We start from the raw sequence: 24,662 nt of genomic DNA, 5'->3' as shown, positions 1-24,662 counted from the left end.
GGGTGACATGGTTGTAATGTGGGGGTGCAGGGTGACATGGGTGTAATGTGGGGGTACAGGGTGACATGGATGTAATGTGGGGGTGCAGGGTGACATGTATGTAATGTGGGGGTGCAGGGTGACATGTATGTAATGTGGGGTGCAGGCTGACATGGATGTAATGTGGGGGTGCAGGGTGACATGGATGTAATGTGGGGGTGCAGGGTGACATGGGTGTAATGTGGGGGTGCAGGGTGACATGGATGTAATGTGGGGGTGCAGGGTGACATGGATGTAATGTGGGGGTGCAGGGTGACATGCACCTTCACTACTTGGGGGGGGGGCATTGCTCTGCAAGAATTGTGGGTATGTGGGGTCAAGACTATATCCACTATAGGAGAATAATTGTGATCTCTAGGGGAAGAACAGAACACGATTACATTTGTCATAAGAAGATGGGGGAGATGATGAGAAAAGGAGGAACTTAACTTTTTGTGTTTCTTAACCTTTAGAGCAGAGATCTGGCTGCTAGAAGCTGATGTATCCTCCAGATAGAAGGATAGAGAAATTAAAGAGAATTCCTTCAACAATAGACGTCATGTGTGTGAGTTGTTGGATTTACAGTAATTGCTGGTGTTACACAGTGTCTCCCCCATCTGATTGTACCCCCCCAACCGCCCCGGTCTGCATGTATGCAAAGATACAGCAGTGACATCACCACCACAGCGCCCCCTGTGCAGCCTCTGCCTGCAGCCTGTAAGTGTTACACTGACCACAGCCAGGACCTGCCGCGGCTGCTGGTTGTGATGTCACTGCTGCGCCTCTGTATACATACAACCCGCTGGTAATGGGGGGCACAATTAGTCAGGCTGGGTATAGTTGGCTTAGGGTTAGTGGCCACATTTAGGTTCCCGATGGTTGTGTTCACACATTGCATTTAGGAACACCGCACTGCACTGGAATTGCCTTCCTAAATGTAATTCAAGTGCAGAGTGTGAACGCAGTCAGAGGCCGCTTTCTGATGATATGTTTTCCATTGAAATTATTTGGGCAAAATGCATCAAATGCATTGCTCTGCAAGTAGTAACATGTGCTTTGTCTTTTAATGTGACTCATGGCAGCCAATCAGAGCTCAGATTTCGTTTCATAAACTGCTATGGGAAAATGAATGCTGAACTCTGATTGGTTGCCTTGAGCAACTAGAACAGTTCTGCTCTCAGATAAAACTACCCCGTTGTGTTTAAGGCTACATTCACACAGCCGTATGGGGGACATATATACGTCTAATGTTTATATGCCGTATAAACGTCCCCCATAGACAATGGGTGCTATGGAGAGGGGCGGGGTTGTGAAGCGCTCACCCCCTCCTCCTCTCCTGGGCGCTGCCGTTCGCCCGCCATGCTACAGTACGGAGATCATATCGTCGTGTGAATGTAGCCTAAAACTGTACACCTTTATCTGCTGTTTTTTATACTTCCATTAGTAGTCTGGTAGTCTTACTAGCAAAAAGATAGGGTGGGCCCTAAAAATAATTTCCTCTGGTGGGCCCCAGGTACTCCAGTCCGACCCTGCAAGTACCTACCATTTCTATATACACTCTAGAGTGCGTATGTCTTTCAGAGTACATAAAATTGCTCTGAAACAAGTTTATAACATGAAAGTACCATGCAATTTCAGCAGATGGCGCCATAAATACAGAAAAATATCCAGGTTTGTTATCCTTTAAAGAGACCTACCATTTAGAATGGCAGGGGTAAGCTGTAAGTACCGAGCACCAGCTCAGGGTGAGCTGGTGCCGGTACTTACTTTTGTTAGTGTTTTTAAACTTTAGAGCAGGAGACGCTTAGGCGCTGTGCGCGACCGTGCGCGCGCAACATCTCCGCTATTTCCTATGTAGGCGCGCGCACGATCGTGCGCACGCAGCGCCGAAGCCTGTTCTGTTCTAGAGTTTAAAAAGTGTTAAAACCGCGATACCGCGATTTATAACACTAACGAAACTAAGCACCGGCACCAGCTCACCCTGAGCTGGTGCTCGGTATTTACAGTTTACACCGACCATTCTAAATGGTAGGTTTCCTTTAAGAGAGAAGTAATGCTATATACTATCTATCTTGTATTGTACATAATATTAGATTCAGGCAGTCCCCGGGTTACTTACAGGATAGGTTCTGCAGGTTTGTTCTTAAGTTGAATTTGTATGTAAGTCGGAACTGTATATTTTAGAATTGTAACCCGAGTCAGAATTTTTCTTGTTGTCTCTGACAATTGAACGTATATCATGTTTCATTCTAGATGATTTATGACCCTTTTTATTGCTGCAATGATCTCTAAGTTCACACAATTTTTACTTTTATTTTAAGGGATCCTGTCAGCACATTCGCCCCCTTCTAAGCTCACAAAGAGTTTATTCTTATTTACAACATGCATTATAGAATTTAAAAATGATCTGTTAATTATTATGAGATTCTAAAGAAAAACATGATAACAAGTACCAAAACTGTGTTCTCCATAATACATACCACAAATAAGTGCTTAGTTACCCCAAGGGAGGTAGTTAAAGGTGCAGCAGTAGAAATACTGAGGATGGGGCTCTTCCAGTTCGCCACGCAGGTAGATGAAGGGTGGTTGTTTTCAGGTCTACAAATACCTGGTTTCCCATAATCTTCAGTAAAAAAAAAACTGCTGACAAATGTCTTTTCTTCTGTGACCCTTTGACTTCTATTGTTATCCGTGATCCGCAAACCTGAAAAAACCATGAACCGTGAGAAAAAAAACGAAAATGTGAAAAAGTACTTCGAAAATGAAGGGTCTGTGAAACTCATGGATGCTACATGAAAAAAATGATGATGAATAAGCTCTACATTTGTCTATCCCATTTTTATTTTATCTTCCCTGTCTCCTGATCCCCACCTATTTTACTTGGTTCTGTATCTTTCTTACCATTTCAATGTTTCCCTTTTCCCCCTCCTGTTTTTACATGAATGTGTGAATTATTTGTAAGGTGAGGGAGTCATTTCAATTTTTCCACCAAGCTCAGCATCTAGTTGTCTGTAGTAAAGTATGGTTTATGTGGTGGGTATAGCTGTACACTGACACCTTGTATTCCCTGCTTAATGTTCACATTATAGGAATAAGACCATTACATCAAGCGATCAGGGCCGATTCTTGCCTTTTTGCTGCCTGATGCAAAACTTGAAAATGCTGCCTCCCGCGCATCCGATGATGCTACCTTACACACTGCGCCCCTAAAAAATATACAGTCACTTACAGTATAATGGAGCGAGTGCCTAATATATTATCCTCACAACATGACTGAACACACTTTTCCCCACATAAAACATGCTTTATATACCGTAGTCACCTGAATTATAGTATATACAGCACCCACAATTTATTAGGTGCCCTAATTTAGCCTCCCCTCGGCAGCACAGAGGATCCCCCAGTAATGAACAGTCTCCCCCTGTATACACAGCCTCTCTCCCCCCCAGTATACACAGCCTCCCCCCTGTATATGCAGCTTCTCCCCCTGTATACACAGCCTCCCCCCAGTATATGCAGCCTCTCCCCCCTGTATACACAGCCTCTCTCTGCCCTGTATACACAGCCTCTCTACTCCTGTATACACAGCCTCTCTCCTCCCTGTATACACAGCCTCTCTACTCCTGTATATACAGCCTCTCTCCTCCTGTATACACAGCCTCTCTCCTCCCTGTATACCCCGACGCTCTCCCCCCAGTATACACAGCCTCTCCACCTGTATACACAGCCTCCCCCAGTATATGCAGACTCCCCCCCTGAATAGGCAGCCTCTCTTCCCCCTGTATACACAGCCTCCCCCCTGTATATGCAGCCTCTCTCCCCCTTGTATACACAGCCTCCCTCCTCCTGTATACACAGTCTCTCTTCCTCCTGTATACACAGCCTCTCTCCTCCTGTATACACAGCCTCTCTCCTCCCTGTATACACAGCCTCTCTACTCCTGTATATACAGCCTCTCTCCTCCATCTATACACAGCCTCTCTCCTCCTGTATACACAGCCTCTCTCCTCCCTGTATACCCCATCGCTCTCCCCCCAGTATACACAGCCTCTCCACCTGTATACACAGCCTCCACCAGTATATGCAGACTCTCCCCCCCCCTGAATAGACAGCCTCTCTTCCCCCTGTATACACAGCCTCCCCCCTGTATATGCAGCCTCTCCCCCCCTTGTATACACAGCCTCTCTCCTCCTGTATACACAGCCTCTCTTCTTCCTGTATACACAGCCTCTCTACTCCTGTATACACAGCCTCTCTCCTCCCTGTATACACAGCCTCTCTCCTCCTGTATATACAGCCTCTCTCCTCCTGTATACACAGCCTCTCTCCTCCCTGTATACACCACCGCTCTCCCCCCAGTATACACAGCCTCTCCACCTGTATACACAGCCTCCCCCAGTATATGCAGACTCCCCCCCCCCTGAATAGACAGCCTCTCTTCCTCCTGTATACACAGCCTCCCCCCTGTATATGCAGCCTCTCTCCCCCTTGTATACACAGCCTCTCTCCTCCTGTATACACAGCCTCTCTTCCTCCTGTATACACAGCCTATCTCCTCCTGTATACACAGCCTCTCTCTTCCTGTATTCACAGCCTCTCTTGCCCATGTAAATACAGCCTCTCCTCCCCCTGTATACACAGCCTCTCTTCCACCTGTATACACAGCCTCTCCCCAGTATACACAGCCAGGCCCTGCATGTGATTGTACGGCACTCATTATTTTCTTCTACTATGTTCTGGTGCAGAACATAATCTCTCAAAACAAATCTCTCAATTTTTAAGATGGAAGAAGAGGGTTGTAGCACCTGTCCCGTCCCCCATGAGATCCGACCAGGATCTGCTCTACCTTTAGCTTCTCCAGCCTGTTTTGCATTTAAAACATTTTTTAAAAAAAATTTGCATAATTTTAAAGCCTCTCTTTAAAAAAAAAATAAAAAAAACAAGGCCACTAAATGCTAAAAGAAGAGTGGATCCTGACAAAGGGGTGTCAGTGTGCTTGGTTTACAATCCTTCATTCTGGTGGTAGATGTCCTCTAAAGGGAGTCTATCAGGAATTTTCACTGGTCAAAGCTGGAGCTCTGTGTGATCATACTTTTCAGTGTGTTGTTAGCATTAGGACTGTAAAAAAAGTCCATTTGTATTCCAGGATTGTAGCTGGACTTTGAGCACTGAGGGAGTCTCTTCACACTGTTGTGTTCTTTGATCTCAGGATTGGGACGTAATGAGACACCTTAGGGAGACTCTGCTTTTTTAGACTCTGCTCATAGCCATGACTTGACGCTCCACTGGGGAATTATGTGAAATATGCAAATATGTTGGAGTCTTATTACTTTCCAATCCTACTTACAAGGCTTTCACTCAGCTAAACCAGTTCTCTAAACTGTACTGACGGGATGCAAAGACATCAGAACAGTGCTGCCTACAGATGGAAATCTGTTCCTTTTGGCTTTAATCCCACATCATGTCATTAAAGGGGTTGTCCACTTTCAGCAAATATTTGATATGGTTTGTTTTAAGAAAAGTTATACAATTTTCCAATATACTTTCTGTATCAATACCCAACATTTTTATAGATCTCTGCTTGCTTTCCTGCTATACTGTAGGAAGCTTCATTGTTTAACTTTTACTTACACAAACCATATCAATTGTTTGCTGAAAGTGGACAACCCCTTTAAGCTTTTTGGAAAAAAATCATGCTTGATGTTAAGGGGGCTGTCCTACAAGGTAGTCAAGAGGCAAAGTTTTCTTTGATCTCTATATTTAAACTGCTCTAATGCCCCTTGCATCCAACCAGAGGCCTGCTACTGCTCTTACACAGAGGGGAGTGGCTGTGATGTGTTCAGAGGTCAGAGTAATGAGGTTTCACACAGGAGTGTATCAAGTCAAGCAGCAATCCTGGAATATAAATGCATTCTTTACAGTCCTGCTTGCTGCTACTTACACACAAAGGTGTGGTTACACAGATCTCTACGGCTGCTACGTTACGCTGTGTGCAACTGTGTATGGTCAGATTAGAATTTATATATGGAGATTTTGTAAAAAAGTGTTTCGTGTTAGAATCCATCAGTCTGTCATGTGACTGTTCAATGCTGGTTTTCTGCTTTAAAGGGACGGATACAATGAAAGTCAGTGAAATTTCTTTATTTTGGCAGCAGATGAATCCCCAGACATCAATTCAGATGCACAACTGCTGGTTTTTATTTATGGAGTCTAAACAGATTGAAATATTTTAGGGCGTTCTTGGCATAATATAATTTCAAGGGCAAACTAAGGGAAATGATTGCTGTAAATTTGTACTAAAATGGATTGAGATTGGTACAAAGTTGTTGAAATTGTTACAGATGGAGCTGCAGCCATGATATGCCACAAAAGCAGTATGTTGTCCTTGTTAGTAGTATGTTACTCTGCTGCTGTATAATAAAAAAAACCTCATCATATGATGTCATCATATTGCACCTGCCAGCTCCATGATGATGCAGGGAGCCGATGACTCCCTGCATGACCATAGCATTCAACTCAGAGTTACAGCCAGGACATACCCCTGTGTCATATGTGTCTGTGCCAGAAAGCTGGAGTGATTTGCACTTGAAATGCTGTGCGCCACATTTACTGCAGGTTTTAGACTGATTTTAGGCCATTCTCTCGGATGCAGATGCAGGAATTCGGGCGCACAATCTATGTGAACCGCGGCAGCTGTTCATGATTGTCGGACAATGCACCTCTGGGATCACACAGGGACGGGTAAGTAAATGTGCCCCATTGTCTGCGTTTCCCTGTATAGCACAAAAATAATGAAATACAGACAAAATAAGAAGATACAGTTGTACTATGGCTGTAGCACCATGTATGGCTGTGTAATACGGATGTAGCTCCTTGTATGACTTTGTACTATGGCTGTAGCACCATATATGGATGTGCACTGCAGCTGTTGCTCCACATATGTGCAACAACCCTGCCAATACATGAACAGAGGAGTAGTTGCAAACAGCCCCCTCTCCAGGTTAGGAGCACATCCTGTCAGCACACAGAGTGACCAGAGAGACAGTGTGTGGCACACCATAAGTGCTGTACCCAGAAGCTATTCTCCAGACTCACAAACTGCAGCTTCCACAATTGGACACAGCTCCTTCCCGCCTGCATCTATTACCAGGCTGGTGAACCAATTCCTGAGGACCACTCTCCATGACCACTCCAGTAATCCGGAATCTGTTCCGAAATCTTTTAGGGCGTTGCCTGCAGTTGTTCCAATAAAGAACCGTGAGTTATTTTGCACAACGTTGCCTCCATCTGATCCCTGGATACGGCTGTATCACCATCATGGTCTCCCCATCCATCACCCAGGGACATATATTACAGACACTCAGGGGTTGCCCAAGGGAGAATCAGTACATCAGCCTCTCCCTCCATATTTCTTGCACACACCACCTGCAGACCTGCCAGGCTGTAGGAGAGCCCTCCGGTCCCCATACCAAGCACCGTGACATTAGCGTGCCTAGGACGTAACCGCCAGCCACCCCGCCATTCTGGGCCCCGGCTGCCTCCAGGCCCCAAGAAAAGGCTGGGCCCGGTGGGGGATGTTGCATATGGCTGTGTACTGCCAGTGTAACTTCAAGTATAGTTGTGGCCTGCCACTGAATCTCTGTGTATGACTGTGTACTGCAGCTGTAGCACCATGTATGGCTGTGTAATACAGATGTAGGTCCCTGTATGGCTTTGTACTAAGGCTGTAGCACCATGTATGGATATGCACTGCAGCTGTTGCTCCATATATGGCTGTGTACTGACGGTGTACCTTCAAGTATAGTTGTGCCCTGCCACTGAATCTCTGTGTATGACTGTGTACTGTAGCTGTAGCTCCATGTGTGACTGTGTACTGCAGCTGTAGCTCCATGTATGGCTTTGTACTACTGCTTTAGCACTACATATGGAAATGCACTGCAGCTGGCGCTACATATATGAGTGTATACTTCAGCTGCTCATATATATACGGCTGTGTACTGCTGTTGTATCTTCTAATATAGTTGTGTCCTTTCACTTTCAGTTCCATGTATGGCTATGTACCAGGGGCGTAACTACAGCGGTAGCAGCCGCTATGGGGCCCACAGTTTCGGGGGGCCCCGTCATCCGACCTGACACTAAAGAATGAATGTGCACCATTATATACATATTATGCTGCACATTGTGGTATATATATTGTTTATGTGTGTATCTGTGATGTGTATATGCTGTATGTGTATATGGTGTGTATAAATACAGTACATTATGTGTGTATGTAAGCTGTATGTTTGTATATGGCACTCTATGTGTGTAACAGTGTAAAAATGTGTATGTATGAGTGAAGAACTATATGGTTATATAGGAATATATAGGAATGCAATATATGTATATTTTTAAGCCGACAGGGGGTCCCCTTCAGTAGTCTGCTATGGGGCCCTGCCTCTCCTAGTTGCACCACTGCTATGTACTCCAGCTGTAGCTCCATGTATGGTTGTGTACTGCAGCTGTAGCTTCATTTATTACAGTGTATTACCTTCCTGTCATGGTAGCTCCATGTATTACTCTGTACTGCAACTGTAGCTTCATGTAAGGCTGATTATATACACTTCATATATGACAGTGTATTACCTTCCTGTCACGGTAGCTCCATATATGGCTCTGTACTGTAACTGTAGCTTCATGTACGACAGTGTATTATAGCTGTAGCTCCATGTATGACAGTGTGTTACCCTTCTTGCCACTGTAGCTTCATGTATTGCTGTCTACTGCAGCTGTAGCTCCGTGTATGGCTGTGTACTGCAGCTGTAGCTCCGTGTATGACAGTGTATTACCTTCCTGCCACTGTAGCTCCATGTATGGCTGTGTACTGCAGCTGTAGCTTGATGTAAGGCTATGTACTGTAGCTGTAGCTTCATGTATGACAGTGTATTACAGCTGTAGCCCCATTTATGACTATGCATTAGTTACTCACAAATAACATGTTTCAGTGAAGTTCTCTTTCATCCTCTTCTAAGTACTAGAACTGCGCCATCTTTTTCTGACCATGACTAATCTCTGTAGATTTTGCAACACAAACGTTTTAGATTCCTCACTTCATCATCACAAACTCAATATGGTTCTCTTTCTCCTCTGTGCCCCCATAGTAGCCAAAATAGTAACATTACCTCTTTAGTAGCCAATATAGTTAAATTTCCAACCCACAGTAGTCAATATAATAACAGAAGCAGAAACACTCACAGAGCCCCCACAGTAGCCATTATAATAACAATGCCCCCACAGTAGCCAATAAAGACATAGTGCTCCATAGTGGCTTGACACTGGCCAAGTATTGAAATGTTGCTTATTTTTCTGATGAATAAAGAGAACACTGGACAACAACAGAATGTTCCTGCTTCTTACTTTACTACAGTAGTCAATATAGTGACAGGGTCACAAACTAGTGTTCCACAATAAAGTCACAGTGCCCCGCAGTAGGCAAGTCGCAGTGGCTCCAGTAGCTAATATAGATACTGTGAGCCTTGCAGTAGCCAATATAGTCACAGTGAACCCAGCAGCCAATAGTAACAGAGCCCCATGGTAGTCAGTAGTAAAAATGACCCCAGTAGCTAATATCAATAAAGCCCTGATAGTAGCTAGAAAAAGAAAATAGTCAAACACATCACAGATTTGATTTGAATTGCCGGCAGCCCTCCTCTGTCCTGTGAGTTAAGACATACCAGGCGCTACAGGTGCTCATTGGCCCACTAAAGGGAAGATTTTACAGATATAATTCCAACCTGTCCCTCTTAGTCCTGGTGTATACAATTTTGGTTGCCCCTGGAAATGACCGTAAATCTTCTAACTATGATCATATTCTTCTTGTGAATAGCTTCTATTGGCTGTACCCCGCAGTGCTCTCTGCCTGTTGCCCCCCTTTGCATTACAAGACCAGCTCAGACACAGGCACTTCCTGCCAGCAAGTAGAGACTCTACAAGCTACAGACAGATAAGGTCTTTGTCCAGGGGAGGGAGGCATATAGCAGAGTTAACTCTATGTGTACAGAAGTACAAAAGTGGGGGTTGAGGAGTGTGTTAAATGCAGCTTAACCAAAACAAACCTGGGACTCAGAGCAGGATTCTGTCAAGGGGAAAGGGAAGTTTAATCACACAATTATATTGTTATGCAAATGAACAGAAAAGCTGTAATTGGCTTCTGCAACCTGTATTTAGTGAAAATGAGGTCCCTGGTGTCAAGTTCACCCCTCAGGCTCATTTGCATAAATTTTAAAGACTTTTTTAAAAAAAAATACATAAATAAATGCCTAAGAAGCTAAAAGAAGAGCAGTTCATGTCAGAGGGGGCACACGCCAGCATGTCAGTTTGCTTGGTTTACAACCCTTCATCCTGGTGGCAGATGTCCTTTAATGATTCATTTCAGTCAGAGCAGAGGCATTCTGCTATTGTAATACAGGCAGTCCCCGGGTTACATACAAGATAGGTACTGTAGGTTTGTTCTTAAGTTTAGTTTGTATGCAAGTCAGAAACGTATACTTTATTATTGTAACCGCAGTCAAAAATTTTTGGTCTCTGTGACAATTGGATTTTAAAAATGTTGGATTGTCATAATAATCCGGATTAACACTAAAGCTTCATTACAGACACCTTTAGTAACTGTTATAGCTGATTATTGTAACCTAGGACTAAAGTACAGTAAATTACCAAAATCCAGGGGTCCGTTTGTAACTTGGGGTTGTATGCAAGTCAGGTGTTCTTAAGTAGGGGACCGCCTCTATAGCATTTATTTTCTGCCCCCAAATTATCAGCAGTTATGCAGCAATTTATGTGGATTCTTTCATTTCTTTCCAACTTTGCCCAGCAGACATTAAGGCTGCTTTACATAGTCAGGATTACGTTACAACTTGCAATCCTGTCCGAAAGGGGACGGGCTCAGCTCCATCACATTGTATTTCTCATGAAAACCCTGACGATCTGTAGACAAGCCAAAAACCGGGCGTTTGTTACCGATCACATGCATTTCTGTTGAAACATACGATCTGGCCAAAACCCTTCACATTCCATCTGGATTGTGTTTTGCTACACAAAACAGATAGAACGTGTGAACGCAGCCAGCAAGCTGTAGGTTAAAAGCTCAGGCCAGGCGGTATGGAGAGTTTTAGTTATAGAATGAGAATCAAATTTGACAATCTCATGAATCAAATTTGACAACCAGCTATGCTGGTAAACTGTGTGTTAAGACTTAACCTGCTGCATGCAAGCCCATGTGACTATAGGCTGTATGAGAATGCTGTAGCTACACCGATGCGGAAACATATGTTCCTTGAACCCGAGTGGTTCTACTCAAAAAAACAAATCCAAAATTCAGGACCTTGGGAAAGTTGGGTGTAGATTGATAAACACATTACACAGAGCTTCCTGAACTGTCCAGACAGGACCAATTAACCTGAGCTCAATGACAATACACAGCAGCTGAAGTATGGTGCAGCGATTGATTACTTCTGCCTGTCAGTGACTACAGTCGTGGCTTAGGCTGCAGAAGTGCATCATTAAGGTGAAGAGAAGCACCAGGCCAGCCACAGGAGCGACAGCCTCATTATCATTGTTTTTTTATAGCAAAAACCACTCGGGTCAGGTATTAAACAATATATGTTTCTGCATCAGTGTAGCTACAGCATTTTCAAGGTATGTTTGGTTCACAATGCATAGATTGAAATGGTAGAAGGCTGGAAGATGACAAGTCCAACTCTTAATAATAGATTTTTTTAAGGGTCCCTGCACACATTCTGGATTTTAGAGCAGGAAAACACATTTCACTGAAGCTACCATTTATCCAGTGCAAAGACTTTCTGCACTGAAATGAATATCTGTGGTTTACATCCAAATCCACAGATTTCTTCCCAAAGGTAGGAAAAAAATAAATAAACCTCAAATCTGTGCAGATTATAAATCTGCTTTGTGTGGGCTCCCTTACGTCCAGTGTGCCGAGGTGTCAGATGATCTTGTTCAGCGGCTGTATAGCAGAAGGGTTAATCATCTAAACAAAATGAACTGACAAGACATTTAACAAAAGTGAGCATTGATTTTTTTTGGTTTGTTTTTCCTGGACGCTTGATCCAAATTTCTGAAAAAATGCAGCTGTATTCTAGGCCAGTAATACATAAACCATATGCGCCTATGGAACCTCTACTGGTGATTTTACATCTGCTTTATTAGAGATCCTTCTCCTGTATAGTGTACCAGGCAATATAAACCTTCCACATACATGAATAACTGGCAAAAAGCGCACACCCCACAAATTAACACCAACAAGGCATCTTAAATGCAGCCTTGTTCTATCCAGCTGCTAAATTGAGCACCAAGTGAGGCAGGGCAAGATTCCTAATGCCACAAGGGGCACACAGTACATCATGTACAGTACTTGAGTTACAAGGAGATGGAGTGTGACCAGTACGGTGGTAATAGTAGCCTTGTAAAATTACATACAAACCTCTTAAGACAGACGCCACAGGTATACACAGGGGAAGAAGACGACAAAAAAAAAAAAAAAAAAAAACACACTTATGAGTTGCTGAGCAGATAGAATTTTATTGGCATTTTACATACTGAACATTGGTTAATAAAAAAGTTAAACTGTTACATATGCGATGTATACTTTAAAACATACCATAAATCTACATAACTATACACTTCAAAAGAAAAAAAATATATATATATGTACTGCAAGTTCTTCATAACAGAATGATTTGGATATTTACAGAAGTCAATTCCGTTACGTAGCAACGAGTTCTCATGCCAGCAATTTGCTAGATAAAATGTGGATCCTTCTGCAAGAAGGAGGACAAAGATTGATAGGAACCTCAATCCCAAGATAAGACGAGGAATGTTCAGGACGATTGGCACAAACTGGTGAAGAGGTAATCATGCTACATGTGCTGTGCATAGTCACTCCTTTATCTGGGACATCCAGTAGAAGTAGAGTTAATTCAACACTACGAGGACTGCAGATACATCATTAACACATGGCCACAAAACATTAAGCAAGAGCAATGGAGTTATATATGTAATACCTATTAAAAATTTAGAGGGAAGGACTTTAATCTTTTAAATTTAAGCTTGTGAAATTAATAAACTATTAAACAACTGGATGCAATTTTTAATAATCCTTTGGGAAACTGGTGAAAACCTTAGAGCTGTAATTGGGGATGTTTGTCACCAGCTTTCCTTAAAGGTAGCCATTCACTGGTACTGGGGAGGGGGCACCAAATTGCTAGCATTTTGTTATGCAGCAAGGTTTCAATTTTCTAAGGATTGGCCTGCAAAAATGCCCTTTCACCTAAAACTGGACATCTACCACCAGAATGAAGGACTGTATGCTGGTAGATTTCCTTTGAGGGAGGAGAAAACATACGCCACAAGTGACCAGATTTTGTGCAAATATATGAACTCTGTTCCATTCATCTCTATACAGCCGAGTTGCAATACCAGTACAATCCACGGTCAGGTGTGGCACCGTTCTTGGAAGAAAGCAATGGTTTCAAACCTCCGACCAACCCCTTTAAGGCTACCTGTGCATTCACAAGCCACAAAAATACATGTGGTCCGTTTTTTTGCAAACCGAATTTCATCAGCGTGTGAGCTCCACTTGTGCGCCGAAGACAGAGAAGACTGTTCAAGCCACAAACTCAGGCAGGAATAGGACCTGCTAAAAACGCTGTGGTTTGTGCAGTCGGCTTGCACACAGGGCTATAGAAACCATCATTGTGAGTGAGACAACAGCGCCTGTGTGTATGGCTCAAAACTACATTTATGTGCAAGACCCTTATACTGTAAAAATAGGTGCAAGTTCGCAAGAGCAGCCCAGTGGTGTCTTGTATGGCACACCTTACTTCCAAACAAGTGCGAAAAGAAGCCAGATTTACTTTCTCTCCAAAATTCATCTTTCTAGTGCATGCATCCACCACTTCACTTGTCACCATAATTTTGGTTCTCTCTACGTAAAGTCAAATGAGAGTTCCCATACATATCTCCTTCCTGGTGTGCTAAACCTTGGCTGCTTAACATCCTGCGAGTGGTTTAACATGCCCAAACCCAAGTACACAATATCCTTTAAGGGAATATTAAGAAGGGACTCCTTGCACGATATCACTATGATGCATGTAGTCCCATCTTCTGCATCAGTCAATCCGGCCAGTGCACAGTCCAGACTGGCCACGGTTTGGCCTTCTATGGTTAAGCATTCTCAAATCCGGTTTTGTTACTTAATAATTTGACACAAGAGCAAAAAACTTCTATTTACAAGTTTTTCTAAAATACTATACCGAGATGGAAACTGCTCCTGAACAGTAGGATGGCTGCTCCAAGAGTGGTTTAGCATGCAGGGTTTCTTTACAACCCCATACATGCAAGCAGGCCTACATATGAATATTATGGAAGAGTTAATAAACGGTATTGACTGCATCCAAGCTGAGAGACGATTTTTGCAGATGGAACATCCATTAGCCGAGAGGAGACACCAGGTATTTACAGGACAGACACAGGGTATTAATATCCTGTTCACATGATATGAGTCTAGAGTACCTGAAGGCTTCATCTAGAAAGTTCAAACCTTATATGTAGGTCACAGCACTGCAAACAGATTGGGGGAAGGGGAGGATCTTATCCCCTGGCAACTGTAGCAGAACATGATCCTTTAAGATTCCAGGCCGCGCCGCGGGAAGAGAGGGTTCCTGATCTATAGTTAGTCATCACTGGACCTGACTTGTAATTTCAGTCTCTTCATACTGGGGAGGTGAGTCAGTGACATTGGACACTGCTGGCTGCTCTGGTTGCTGATCTGGCTCTTCTTCAGGCCCCTCGTGCTCAGTGATATCCTCTAGTTTTGGGCCAGCTACAGAGGTGCCAACCTCATTACTGGGCTTTGCCATCTTGATTGCTTCTTCATAGGCTGGAGGGAGCTCTAGAGCATAGAGACTATAAGCAGGGGGTGACAGGGCACTTCTGTCAGGGTCACCAAAGGCAAACATGTGAGGATACTGAACAGAGCTGTACGCTGCAAGGAGAGAGAAAGGAAAGAGTTAAGAATAATTTCACTGCACACATCAAAAAACCTGTATGTAATTAATATTGGCCCTGCATTGAAGAAAGTGAGTGTTTACTGCAAGTTAAAGCATTTCTGGGAGAGGAGTATTTAAATGATACTATAAATTGACTATAAGAGGGTATCCACACTTCTTTAAAGTCCACGGATAACAGCATCTTCATTAAGTCTAATAGTGTACCATCCCCTCCTTATGGAGACCACCAATCGGCACCGTTTATTATCAGGCAAGTGATTTCTGGGAAAGGGGTATGCAAATTGGCTCTCATTAAAGATCAAAAAAAGATACCACAGTAGAGCCACAAAGGCCATCTATCCAATCAGTGGCAGCTCTTCGTGACAAGTTATTTTAGGGTTTTTTTTTTTTTTATTTGGGTGAAAATCTTCTCCAACTGAAATCATTTTCCAATTCTGTAATGCACATGAACATACACCATTTGGCAATTACTTTTGGGACACACACACACAGTCTGCCGCTTATCTTATTAACACACAATAAGGTGACCTAGTACCACAGACTGCGCTTGGCTTATACTTACAGGTAACCGTGCTATGGATGGTGCTGTCATTGTCTATTGCGATCACGGTCACTTCATAGGGATGGTTTGGCAGGGTCTGCACAGGCGGTTTCTTCTTTTTACAACAGAACTTGATGCAGCTGGCCGTAGTCCCACAAAGCAAGAGCAGAAATATGGTGACCAGGATCAGCCTGAGGCAGAGAGAGAAAGAGAGGATTGAGTCTACATAAACACAGACAGAGAAATTCTCACTTTGGCATCGCGTCTAATCAAAAGGCTTTGTCACTGGGCCCAGATACAATAGCTTCATGGAAAGTTAGTGGACCGCCTTAATTTATAGTTGGCACCAAGGCGCTACGTGAAAAAGCCGTAAGCAAACTCCCAAACAGCACATTGTGGAAAAAAAAAAAAAAGAGTGCAAGGATCTCCATGTTAAGAGTTTGCAGGGCCAATCAGTCTATTGCTCCTTGTTATCAGACATTTTACACCAGACATAACCAAGGTTATGGTCAATACAAACGTAGTACTAGGTGACTTCCCACAATCCTGTGTGCACACATGTGATACAGCATTTTTAAGAGGAGATGTTTTCTTTGGTTTTATAGGGCAATGATCATTACAGCGCCTTATGACAGGTAGAAGACAATGCACACCAGCACCACGCCGTATAAGGCAAAGAACTCAACATCCAGAAGTTTCTAGTATTCAAACTTTTTGTAGAAAAGATGTCATGTGTAAGGTTATGCTGTGTATGTAATGAATGTATTCTATATAGGAAACATGAATTCCTGTTTCATTGTGCTTCTACAATTCAAGAATAACTGTGCAGAGAACTTTTATAACCCAATGATACCTTAAAAGTGGATCACTCATAGAACTGCTTTTAGTAACCAAAGTATATTACTTAAAGGGGACACAAACACACACACTCACATAAGGTAAGTGTAGGGGGCAGGATATTAGGTAATTTACCAATATACAGCTATTAATAGTTCAGCGTCACTTTCTTGATATATAAAGTACAAGAGTGAGCACCAATTTATAATACACTACATATTTTTTTTACACTCATTACATTAAAAAATGATGGCAAAGGCAGACAAAGCAGAGGTAATGAAATGGGAGTCATAGATTTCCTACGGTCAGATCTTAAACAAAGCCTATTGACAACTGCAGTCAGCCTGGTCAGAGTTCACCATCCAGATGGATAACTTCCTCATCGAGGTCACTACAAACATGTTGACCCCCATAGCTTTAATCTTCTCTTTATCCTAAAATAGACCTTCAGTCATCTTTTGCTTCCTTGAGGCCAATTACCAGAAACAGCTGCAAACACATTGAAAACCCAGAAATAAAACCCACATATTAGCCAAGATTTCCCAAAATGTACAGAGTCTATCCAACCCCTAGACAGACTAGACAAGAAAAATTAACAAAGGAATCAAACGAAGGGCTAGTGCTTACAGCCAAGGGCAGGAGAGTAATCCTTACTGCCAGCCAGAGTCAGATAGGGTCCAATGGATTTTTTATCAGCACATGGTGGGTGATTCTACAGTCTCCTTCCATGTTCACCCTTTCCCATTTTCGTTGTTCAATCATGGTTGTCACAATTAGACCATCCTCTCCTTTTCTACTCATTGTATTTTCCCATTTTGGGCAAATCTGTCAGTAGGTTTGGAACATCTTTATGACACCAGTATTCAGAGTCCAAAACTTGTTTAACTTAAAGGGGTTCTCCAGTGACAGGCAAGTTAGCCCCCACCAACAAGCTAGGGGCCCTAAATGATGGGAACCCCACAGATCACAAGAATAGGGATCCATTGTACCCATCGTGCCCCGAGATGGAGAACATCTTTATGGCGTTGACAGATAGAGAACCAAAATCCGCAATCCTAGTAGGCGCCATAGAGATTAAGAGAGCAGCCAGCACATGGGGCGACTATCTCTGTCTGTACCATCTCCACTGTACCCCCCAAAAAAGAGCAGCTGGTCACACATGTGGCTGCTGCCCTCTTCATCTCTACTGCGCTCGGCCATCGACATTCGTGCCAGTTAGTGAAAGTTATGGCAGCACATGTCTGACCTGCCGAACCACCACTGGAAAACTGTGGGCAAGTTATACCCCATTCTGTGGATTAGCAGAGAACTTGATCCAGCTACCCAACCCCTATAATGGCACTGTAATCTAGTGAGAATTTGTTGACCACTATCCCCTGTAATAACCTGAAAAACCAGCAACAGTAAGCCAAAACACATGAACCCTGCTCTACACAGACATCTTATTTACCTAGTGTTCAGATTAGATCAAAATAAGATTCATTACAGTCTCAAGCCGAAAGAGCCAGGGACCATCACATGATAAACCCGAGGGTTATTCCGCTCATACGATACTCCGCAGCCGCAGGACACATGGTTAAGTCTATTTCTGTACCAGCTTTTAATGCCAGTGGGGGTCAGAAAACAAACATCAGCCTCAATTTCACTGCAGCACAGAGAAGAAGCTGCTTTCAGCGACTAACAGATGGCACAAAAAAGTGCAAATACTACAAACCACCGGTAAAAGCTGCTAAGCAAACAGAGCGGCTTTTATCAAAATTAACTCGCTAGTCAATTTCATCAGAAGAGGGAGAGTACGGAGACACTTAAAGGGGAATAAATCTATAGCTAATCTGCTCTACATTCCCTTCACACACGAGTTCAAGCCATTCCCAGCGATGACAACTTTATCACATGTCTTGGGTTCTGAAAAAAATCACTAGAAAGTTATGGGCAACTTTTGGCAAGTCCCTTTCAGGGCACATTTTTCACACTGTGGCAGTAGCGTGCCACGCAGGGGGAGAGCCTTACTGAAAAGGTGCATATGGTTCACCGGAGATCCAAAGAAAGTACAGGTAAAGCACAACGTTAAAGGGATTGTCCGCCTGTTTAAAAACATGGCCGCTTTCTTCCTAATACAGCACCAAACCTGACCATGGTAGTGCTAGTATTGCAGCTGCATAGACATGAATGGAGCTTAGATGCAATACCAAACCAATACACTTGGTCGTGGTGGTGCCGTTTTGGAAGAAAGTAGCCATGGTTTTCAACCCCTATTCAAGCCCTTAAAAAGCTTTGAAACTTTTACGCATTTTCATGCCACCTTTGACACTAGGTAACATACATAATGTTGTTTTCCATAAAGTTATTCTCAATCCACTTTAAGACTACAAAATTATGGTGGGGAAGGAGGCTTTGAAGGTCCCTGGGATCTTAAATATAGGGGGGTGTAGACTGCCCCAGGTGAATGAAGGAGGGTCAATGCATACACACCAATTATATGCTCAATATACTACATCAACTGCTACAGTAAATGGAGGAAAAAAATACGTAAGAGGGAGATACTCACCAGACATACCAGAGGTTGACCCAGTTAGATCCCTGGGGACAATTGCTAAAAAGAAAAAAAAAATACTTATGAAAAAAAAGCCTCATTTCTAGTAAAGCTGAATGAAGACTTTGTAAATGAAATACTTACCCAGCTTGACAATCATGGTCACGATCATCATCGGCCAGACACAGGGTAATCTGAAGGGGGGAAAAAAAAAAAAAAGTTATTATAGAAGGCGAATGTCACGTAGTTCTTCGATGTTCCTGTAATCCTGTAAAAATAAACACTCATCCTGGAGACATAGCGAGCCCATGACATCACGCAGCGCTGCCAGGAAATCATTATTCACATAGGCACCTAGTGAGGAGGAAGGCGACAAGGCCAGACTACTGCAGACACCAGATCCCAGGAGATTATACACAGTATAATCTCACAGAATTAACACAGCCCAGAACTACAGAAAATATACATAGAATCCAAACCAACCAAGTTCGGGTTTAGTGTATCAATAACAAAAAATTTAAAAAAAAAAAAATCCTTGTAATATTGTATTAAAAAAAAAAAATCTAATCCAGATTTAAGACATTTACACACTTTTTTAATAATATCCTTATTAATTCAGAGGGAAAGCAACATATATTTTATTTATTCTAAGAATCTGGAAGAGAACAATCATATACCATCATTACTACTACTACTATACTATTAATCAGGAATTTATCTGTTTCTGGCCATTTTCTAATAAACCTTTTATTAATTCCTAATCTGTCACTTGTAAAAGGTTACAATCTGGGATTATTACAAAGTAAAAAACAATTTTCTCTCAATCTTATAACAGAATAATTTATAGAATCATTTCTAACCAAAGTATGAGAGTGAAAGCCTAATATTTTACAGAAACCCCATAGGCACTGTATATACACATGGAATATTTCTTGGCTGGGGCTCTATGCTGCATAGAGGGGAGGTGCAGCAGCAGCTGCAGGAGAAGGAGGCCACAGAAAGGAGAGGGGGGGGGGGGTCTGGCCTGGAAGGGGCTGCAGGAAAAAAAAAAAAAAAGATTGAAATGCAGCAGAAAAGGAATCAGACTGCCAGCTGCTGCAGAACCTCTTGCAGCCAGCCCCTGCCAATGAATCCCTGGCAATAGAGCAGGAGCTGTGCGGAGGTGGGGGCGCACATGGTGTGCAGGGCCCCCCCATATCCAGAGAACAAAGAAGCCCGGAGAAGGGGGAGACATTACCGTGATGTGCAGGCAGCCGAGCAGCAGCAGCCTCCCCGGCGGGTAACATCCACGCACCGTCATGGCTTCCACCCCAGGCCGCTAACACTTGGTATCGAAGGATTGCAGCACAGCCCCGCTGCTCAGCTCCAGCCGCACACACACCGCGAGCAGCGCTAATACACACTGAGAAGCAAAGCCGCTGACATCACCGCGGTTTATAGCCGCGCGCCCGCCCATCTCCCGGCCCCGCCCCGCTGCTGCTGAGACTCCTCCCCCACTACTACTGTATACTGTACAGCACCGCCACAACACAGACCCAAACCCAGACACCTGAGTGTCATCTGTGTGCTGGCACCTAACTTGTAATGGATCCATGCACATGGACGTGAAATTCAGCTCCTATTCCTGTATATGTTTTCATCTCCTGTCTTCCAATAGAGGTGTATGGGAACATGAAAAATACGGATGCCACATGGCAGGCCCAGTTCTGGCTTCCTTAAAGGGAACCTACCACCACAAATCTACCTATAAAGGTAGATCGGGTGGTAGGTGGATCAATAGGACGTGAGGATAGCCCTTTTAAGGGCTAATACTCACGTCCCCACACTTTTTTAGTAACTTTTATCAAACTTTTATGCTAATTTTATTATATACTGGGGCGTGGAGTAGCCGCATCTGAGGTTACACGAGGGGGCTACTCCACACCCCGTTAGCCTCTTTTCTCCTCCTACTCACCATCTTCGGCGCGCAGCTACGAGCAGCTGCGCGCCGAAGATGGTGAGTAGGAGGAGAAAAGAGGCTTAAAAGGGCTATCCTCACGTCCCATTGATCCACCTACCACTCGATCTACCTTTATAGGTAGATTTGTGGTGGCAGGTTCCCTTTAAGGCAGTTTCTGGATGAATAACTAGTGATGAGCAGACCGGAACATTGCGGGTTTGGGTTTGCAGAACACAAACTCAGATTTCAGTTAAAAGTCCGGACACGGTTCACCCACCCCCCAACCAGTAACACCTGGGTGTTATCCTTTTCATTGTATGAATATTACAGCCCCTACAAGTCTGGAGCCACTTCCTACGTATCATACTAATAATAAATGCTAAGAATAAAACTTTTTGGAGAATGGAGGATGCATCCCTTCTACCTGCTTTAGGACCTTTAGTTCTTGTCAAGGCCGGCGCCAGCACTGGGCATACCTGGGCAAGTGCTGGGGGGGCACCTAAGGCTGTACAGGCTCCATGGGGAGAGGGGGGCCGTATCTATTGAATCTATAGGGTGTAACGGGAGCTTATATAAAATAACTACAAGGGGGCTGCTTGGTTTTATATACTAGGGAACAAGAGACTGTTTTGGTTTCTGAATTTTTAATGCCGCCATGTGTGTTAACTGCAAAGGGGCCCACGGAGGCTCTGATGCCCAGGGGCCTACTGAAACCTGGAACCGACCCCCGGTTCTTGTGTACATGTGTACTTCAAAGATTTCATTGGCGAAGCCAATGACCTTTCAGAGTAAAAGATTAGGTGGGTGCTTTGGGTGGCAATGAACCCCCTAAAAGGCTTGGGCACCAGGCTACCGCCAATATTATAATCCACCGCTGCCCTCCAGACCCAAATTCAATGGACTTGCAGTGGTGTCTGTTATTATGCACTTTCCCATCTTACCTTAGGCCTTCCGTTATTTCAGCGAATAGTTGGACACAAACTGCTGAGCATTATTTTCTTCAGAAGCCCAATGCAAGTCTCCTTTCCATCATATCATCAGTTTTTAGAACGAGCCAAATGGGTGATTTACGGATGACAGAATAATTTAGGCTGATTTAGGCTTTTGATACCATCTTGTCAAGGTGGCAGCTTAGACTGGCAACAGATTTGGATCTTTTGCAATAGCCATGTCTCAGCGTGACCACATACACAATCCTTACGTGGGCTGTCGTAATACAGCGTTTCAATCATATCATTTTATTTATAGAACTGTTGGACCAATAACCCTGTGCTGATCACCTACTGTATACCCTCAGTTCATCTAAGGACAGTTTTATTCTATAATTTTGCGGTGGCAGGGGGTCGGAGTTCAAACTCTACTCTACTACAAGTTAATTCCATTTCTTACTATGACTCATAGAAGACATTAGCTATTTTTTTCCTTAATGTGTGCAAAGGATTTCAATAATTACCATAAGATTCCCATATTCCCAAACTGAATTTTTTCTGTACAGAAAATCTGTTTGTAATATACTAATTGTATGGAAATCCATAGAGTCACTTATACTGGAAAGTGAAATAAATGGACTTGCTGTGCCGCCAGTTTGCATAACAATCAGGATTTGTTTTCATGCAAGTGATATCAATACTATCCGCCATATTAAGATAAAATGATAATTATATTGGAAGGTATGTGTTCAATAAAGACTGATTCTTATTCACACAGGCAGCATAACAAATCCACTGCTTTATACACAATCCTTTACTGATGAACCATGAATATCTGAGGCAGTTCCAGGACACCAGAGTTACTACACACCTAAATAGTTATTGTGACTTATCACTATACCAGTTGAGAAACTGTCCTAGCCAATAAAAATGATATTTTTTCAGAAGTTGCTTCTGCCCTAGGCTCTAGTCCTCATTAACCCCTTCCCGACATTTGACGTAATAGTACTGCATGGCGGGAGGTGCGTTCCCGCAAAATGCAGTATTATTACGTCAAGCTTCTGGCGCCGGCTCCTGAACGGAGCCGGCGCCAGAAGCTGCGGGTGTCGGCTATATATTATAGCCGACACCTGCCTCTAACACCCGCGATCGGAGATTTCTCCGATCGCGGGTGTTAACCCCTAACACGCCGCGGTCGCGCTGACCGCGGCGTGTCAGAGGCATTTAAATGTAATCTGCGGGGAATCGGACCCCCCCGCGGCGCTTACCGGGGGGGTCCGCTGCTCCGATCGCAGCCCCGGGACTGCCGGTGCCCGGGGCTGCGAGATCTTCATCCGGAAGCCGGGTCCTGCCTTCTGGCAGGACCCGGCTGTAAGACACTGGGCATGCGCAGCATGCTCAGTGTCTTACATTACACAGTGCAATACATCTGTATTGCACTGTGTAACCTGTAAAATAGCTTGAACAAGTGATCAGAAGATCACTTGTTCAAGCTTAGATGGCAGTAACTGGAAAAAAAGTAAAAATAAATAAATAAAGGTTTTTTAAAATAAAAATAAATAATAAAAGAAAGTGAAAGTCCCCCCAAACACCACATTTCCCTTTACACATGTAATAAAGTATAAAATACACTAAATCACAAAAAAAACCCACTTATTTGGTATCGCCGCGTCCGTAACAATCTGTACAATAAATCCTAATCATAATTGGACCCTCTAGGTGAACTTGGTAAAAAAAAACCCCCAAAAACTTGCCAAAAATTAAAACTTTTTATCAAATTGCTTTACAAAAAATGTTCTAAAAAGTGATCCGAAAAAGTTACAAGCGCCAAAATGATACCACTGAAAAGAACAACTTGTCACGCAAAAAATAAGCTCACAACCAGCTCCGTCAACCAAAAAATACTATAGTTATGCCGCTATAAAGATGGCAATACTAAAACAAATGCAATTTTTTCTATTCTAGTTTTCCTTCAATAAAATTGGACAAATAAAAAGAAAACTATATAAATGAGGTATCACCGTAATCGTAGTGATCCGTAGAATAAAAATAATATATTATTGTTATGCTACAGCGAACACCCCCCCCAAAAAATGCTAAAAATCCAAAACAAGAATCGATGATTTTATTTTCCTCCACACGAAAAAAGTTAATAAAATTGCTTCGATAAGCTAAACACCCTCTAAAATAAAGTTTTTTTTACAGTGCATCGCGTCTCGCAAAAAATAAGCCCTTATTTGTCTAAATTGCTTAAAAAATAAAGATTGTATAGCCTATTCCCAACGCGCGTTGTAATAGAACGGTGCGGCGGGTAGTGACTTGCCAACACCGGTCAGACACAGTGATCGGGGTAAGACGGCGGCTGTTCCTGACAGCCATCCATCCTGCCCCATGGACCAGAAGGGTTACGTCCCCCCCACACACCCCCAGTTTATTATCGCTGCTACTGGTTCATCAATTCAGACGAGCCGATAGCAGCGAATTTACTTATGACATCAGTAATACCGATCACCATGTCTGTAGACACGGTGATCGGGGCAGGGTGGCGGCTGTTCCTGACAGCCACCAATTTTGCCTTGTGGTTCAGAGGGGTTTTGTTGCCCCCCTCTGTCCATGTTTGCCGCTATTGGCTGGTCGATTTGGTCCAGCTAAAAGCAGCAATATTCGTCACAATGGGCATCGCTAGAGTGAATAAGAGCAACACTTGGCGATAATTTCCCTACGAAAAACGAAGATATGGTACAAAAGCGCTGGCCATGTACATTGTACAGATTACGCTGTACAACTCTTACGAGCT

The 24,662-nt window shown here is 43.4% G+C and overlaps 1 protein-coding gene across 1 annotated transcript; it reads right to left on the bottom strand.

The window, feature by feature from the left end:
* Nucleotides 1-12,577: 12,577 nt before the first annotated feature.
* Nucleotides 12,578-20,423, bottom strand: TMEM52 (transmembrane protein 52). Its single transcript, XM_072155994.1, has 5 exons — nt 20,235-20,423; nt 19,142-19,191; nt 19,013-19,057; nt 15,649-15,818; nt 12,578-15,061 (listed from the first exon to the last, which is right to left on the bottom strand). The coding sequence occupies exons 1-5, from the start codon at nt 20,295-20,297 to the stop codon at nt 14,757-14,759; spliced, it is 633 nt and encodes a 210-aa protein (XP_072012095.1). The 5' UTR covers nt 20,298-20,423; the 3' UTR covers nt 12,578-14,756.
* Between the last annotated feature and the right edge of the window lie 4,239 nt (nt 20,424-24,662).

Source organism: Engystomops pustulosus, chromosome 6 (assembly GCF_040894005.1).
Source record: "Engystomops pustulosus chromosome 6, aEngPut4.maternal, whole genome shotgun sequence".
Classification (NCBI taxonomy): Eukaryota; Metazoa; Chordata; class Amphibia; order Anura; family Leptodactylidae; genus Engystomops; species Engystomops pustulosus.
This window is presented reverse-complemented; position numbering and strand designations above follow the sequence as displayed.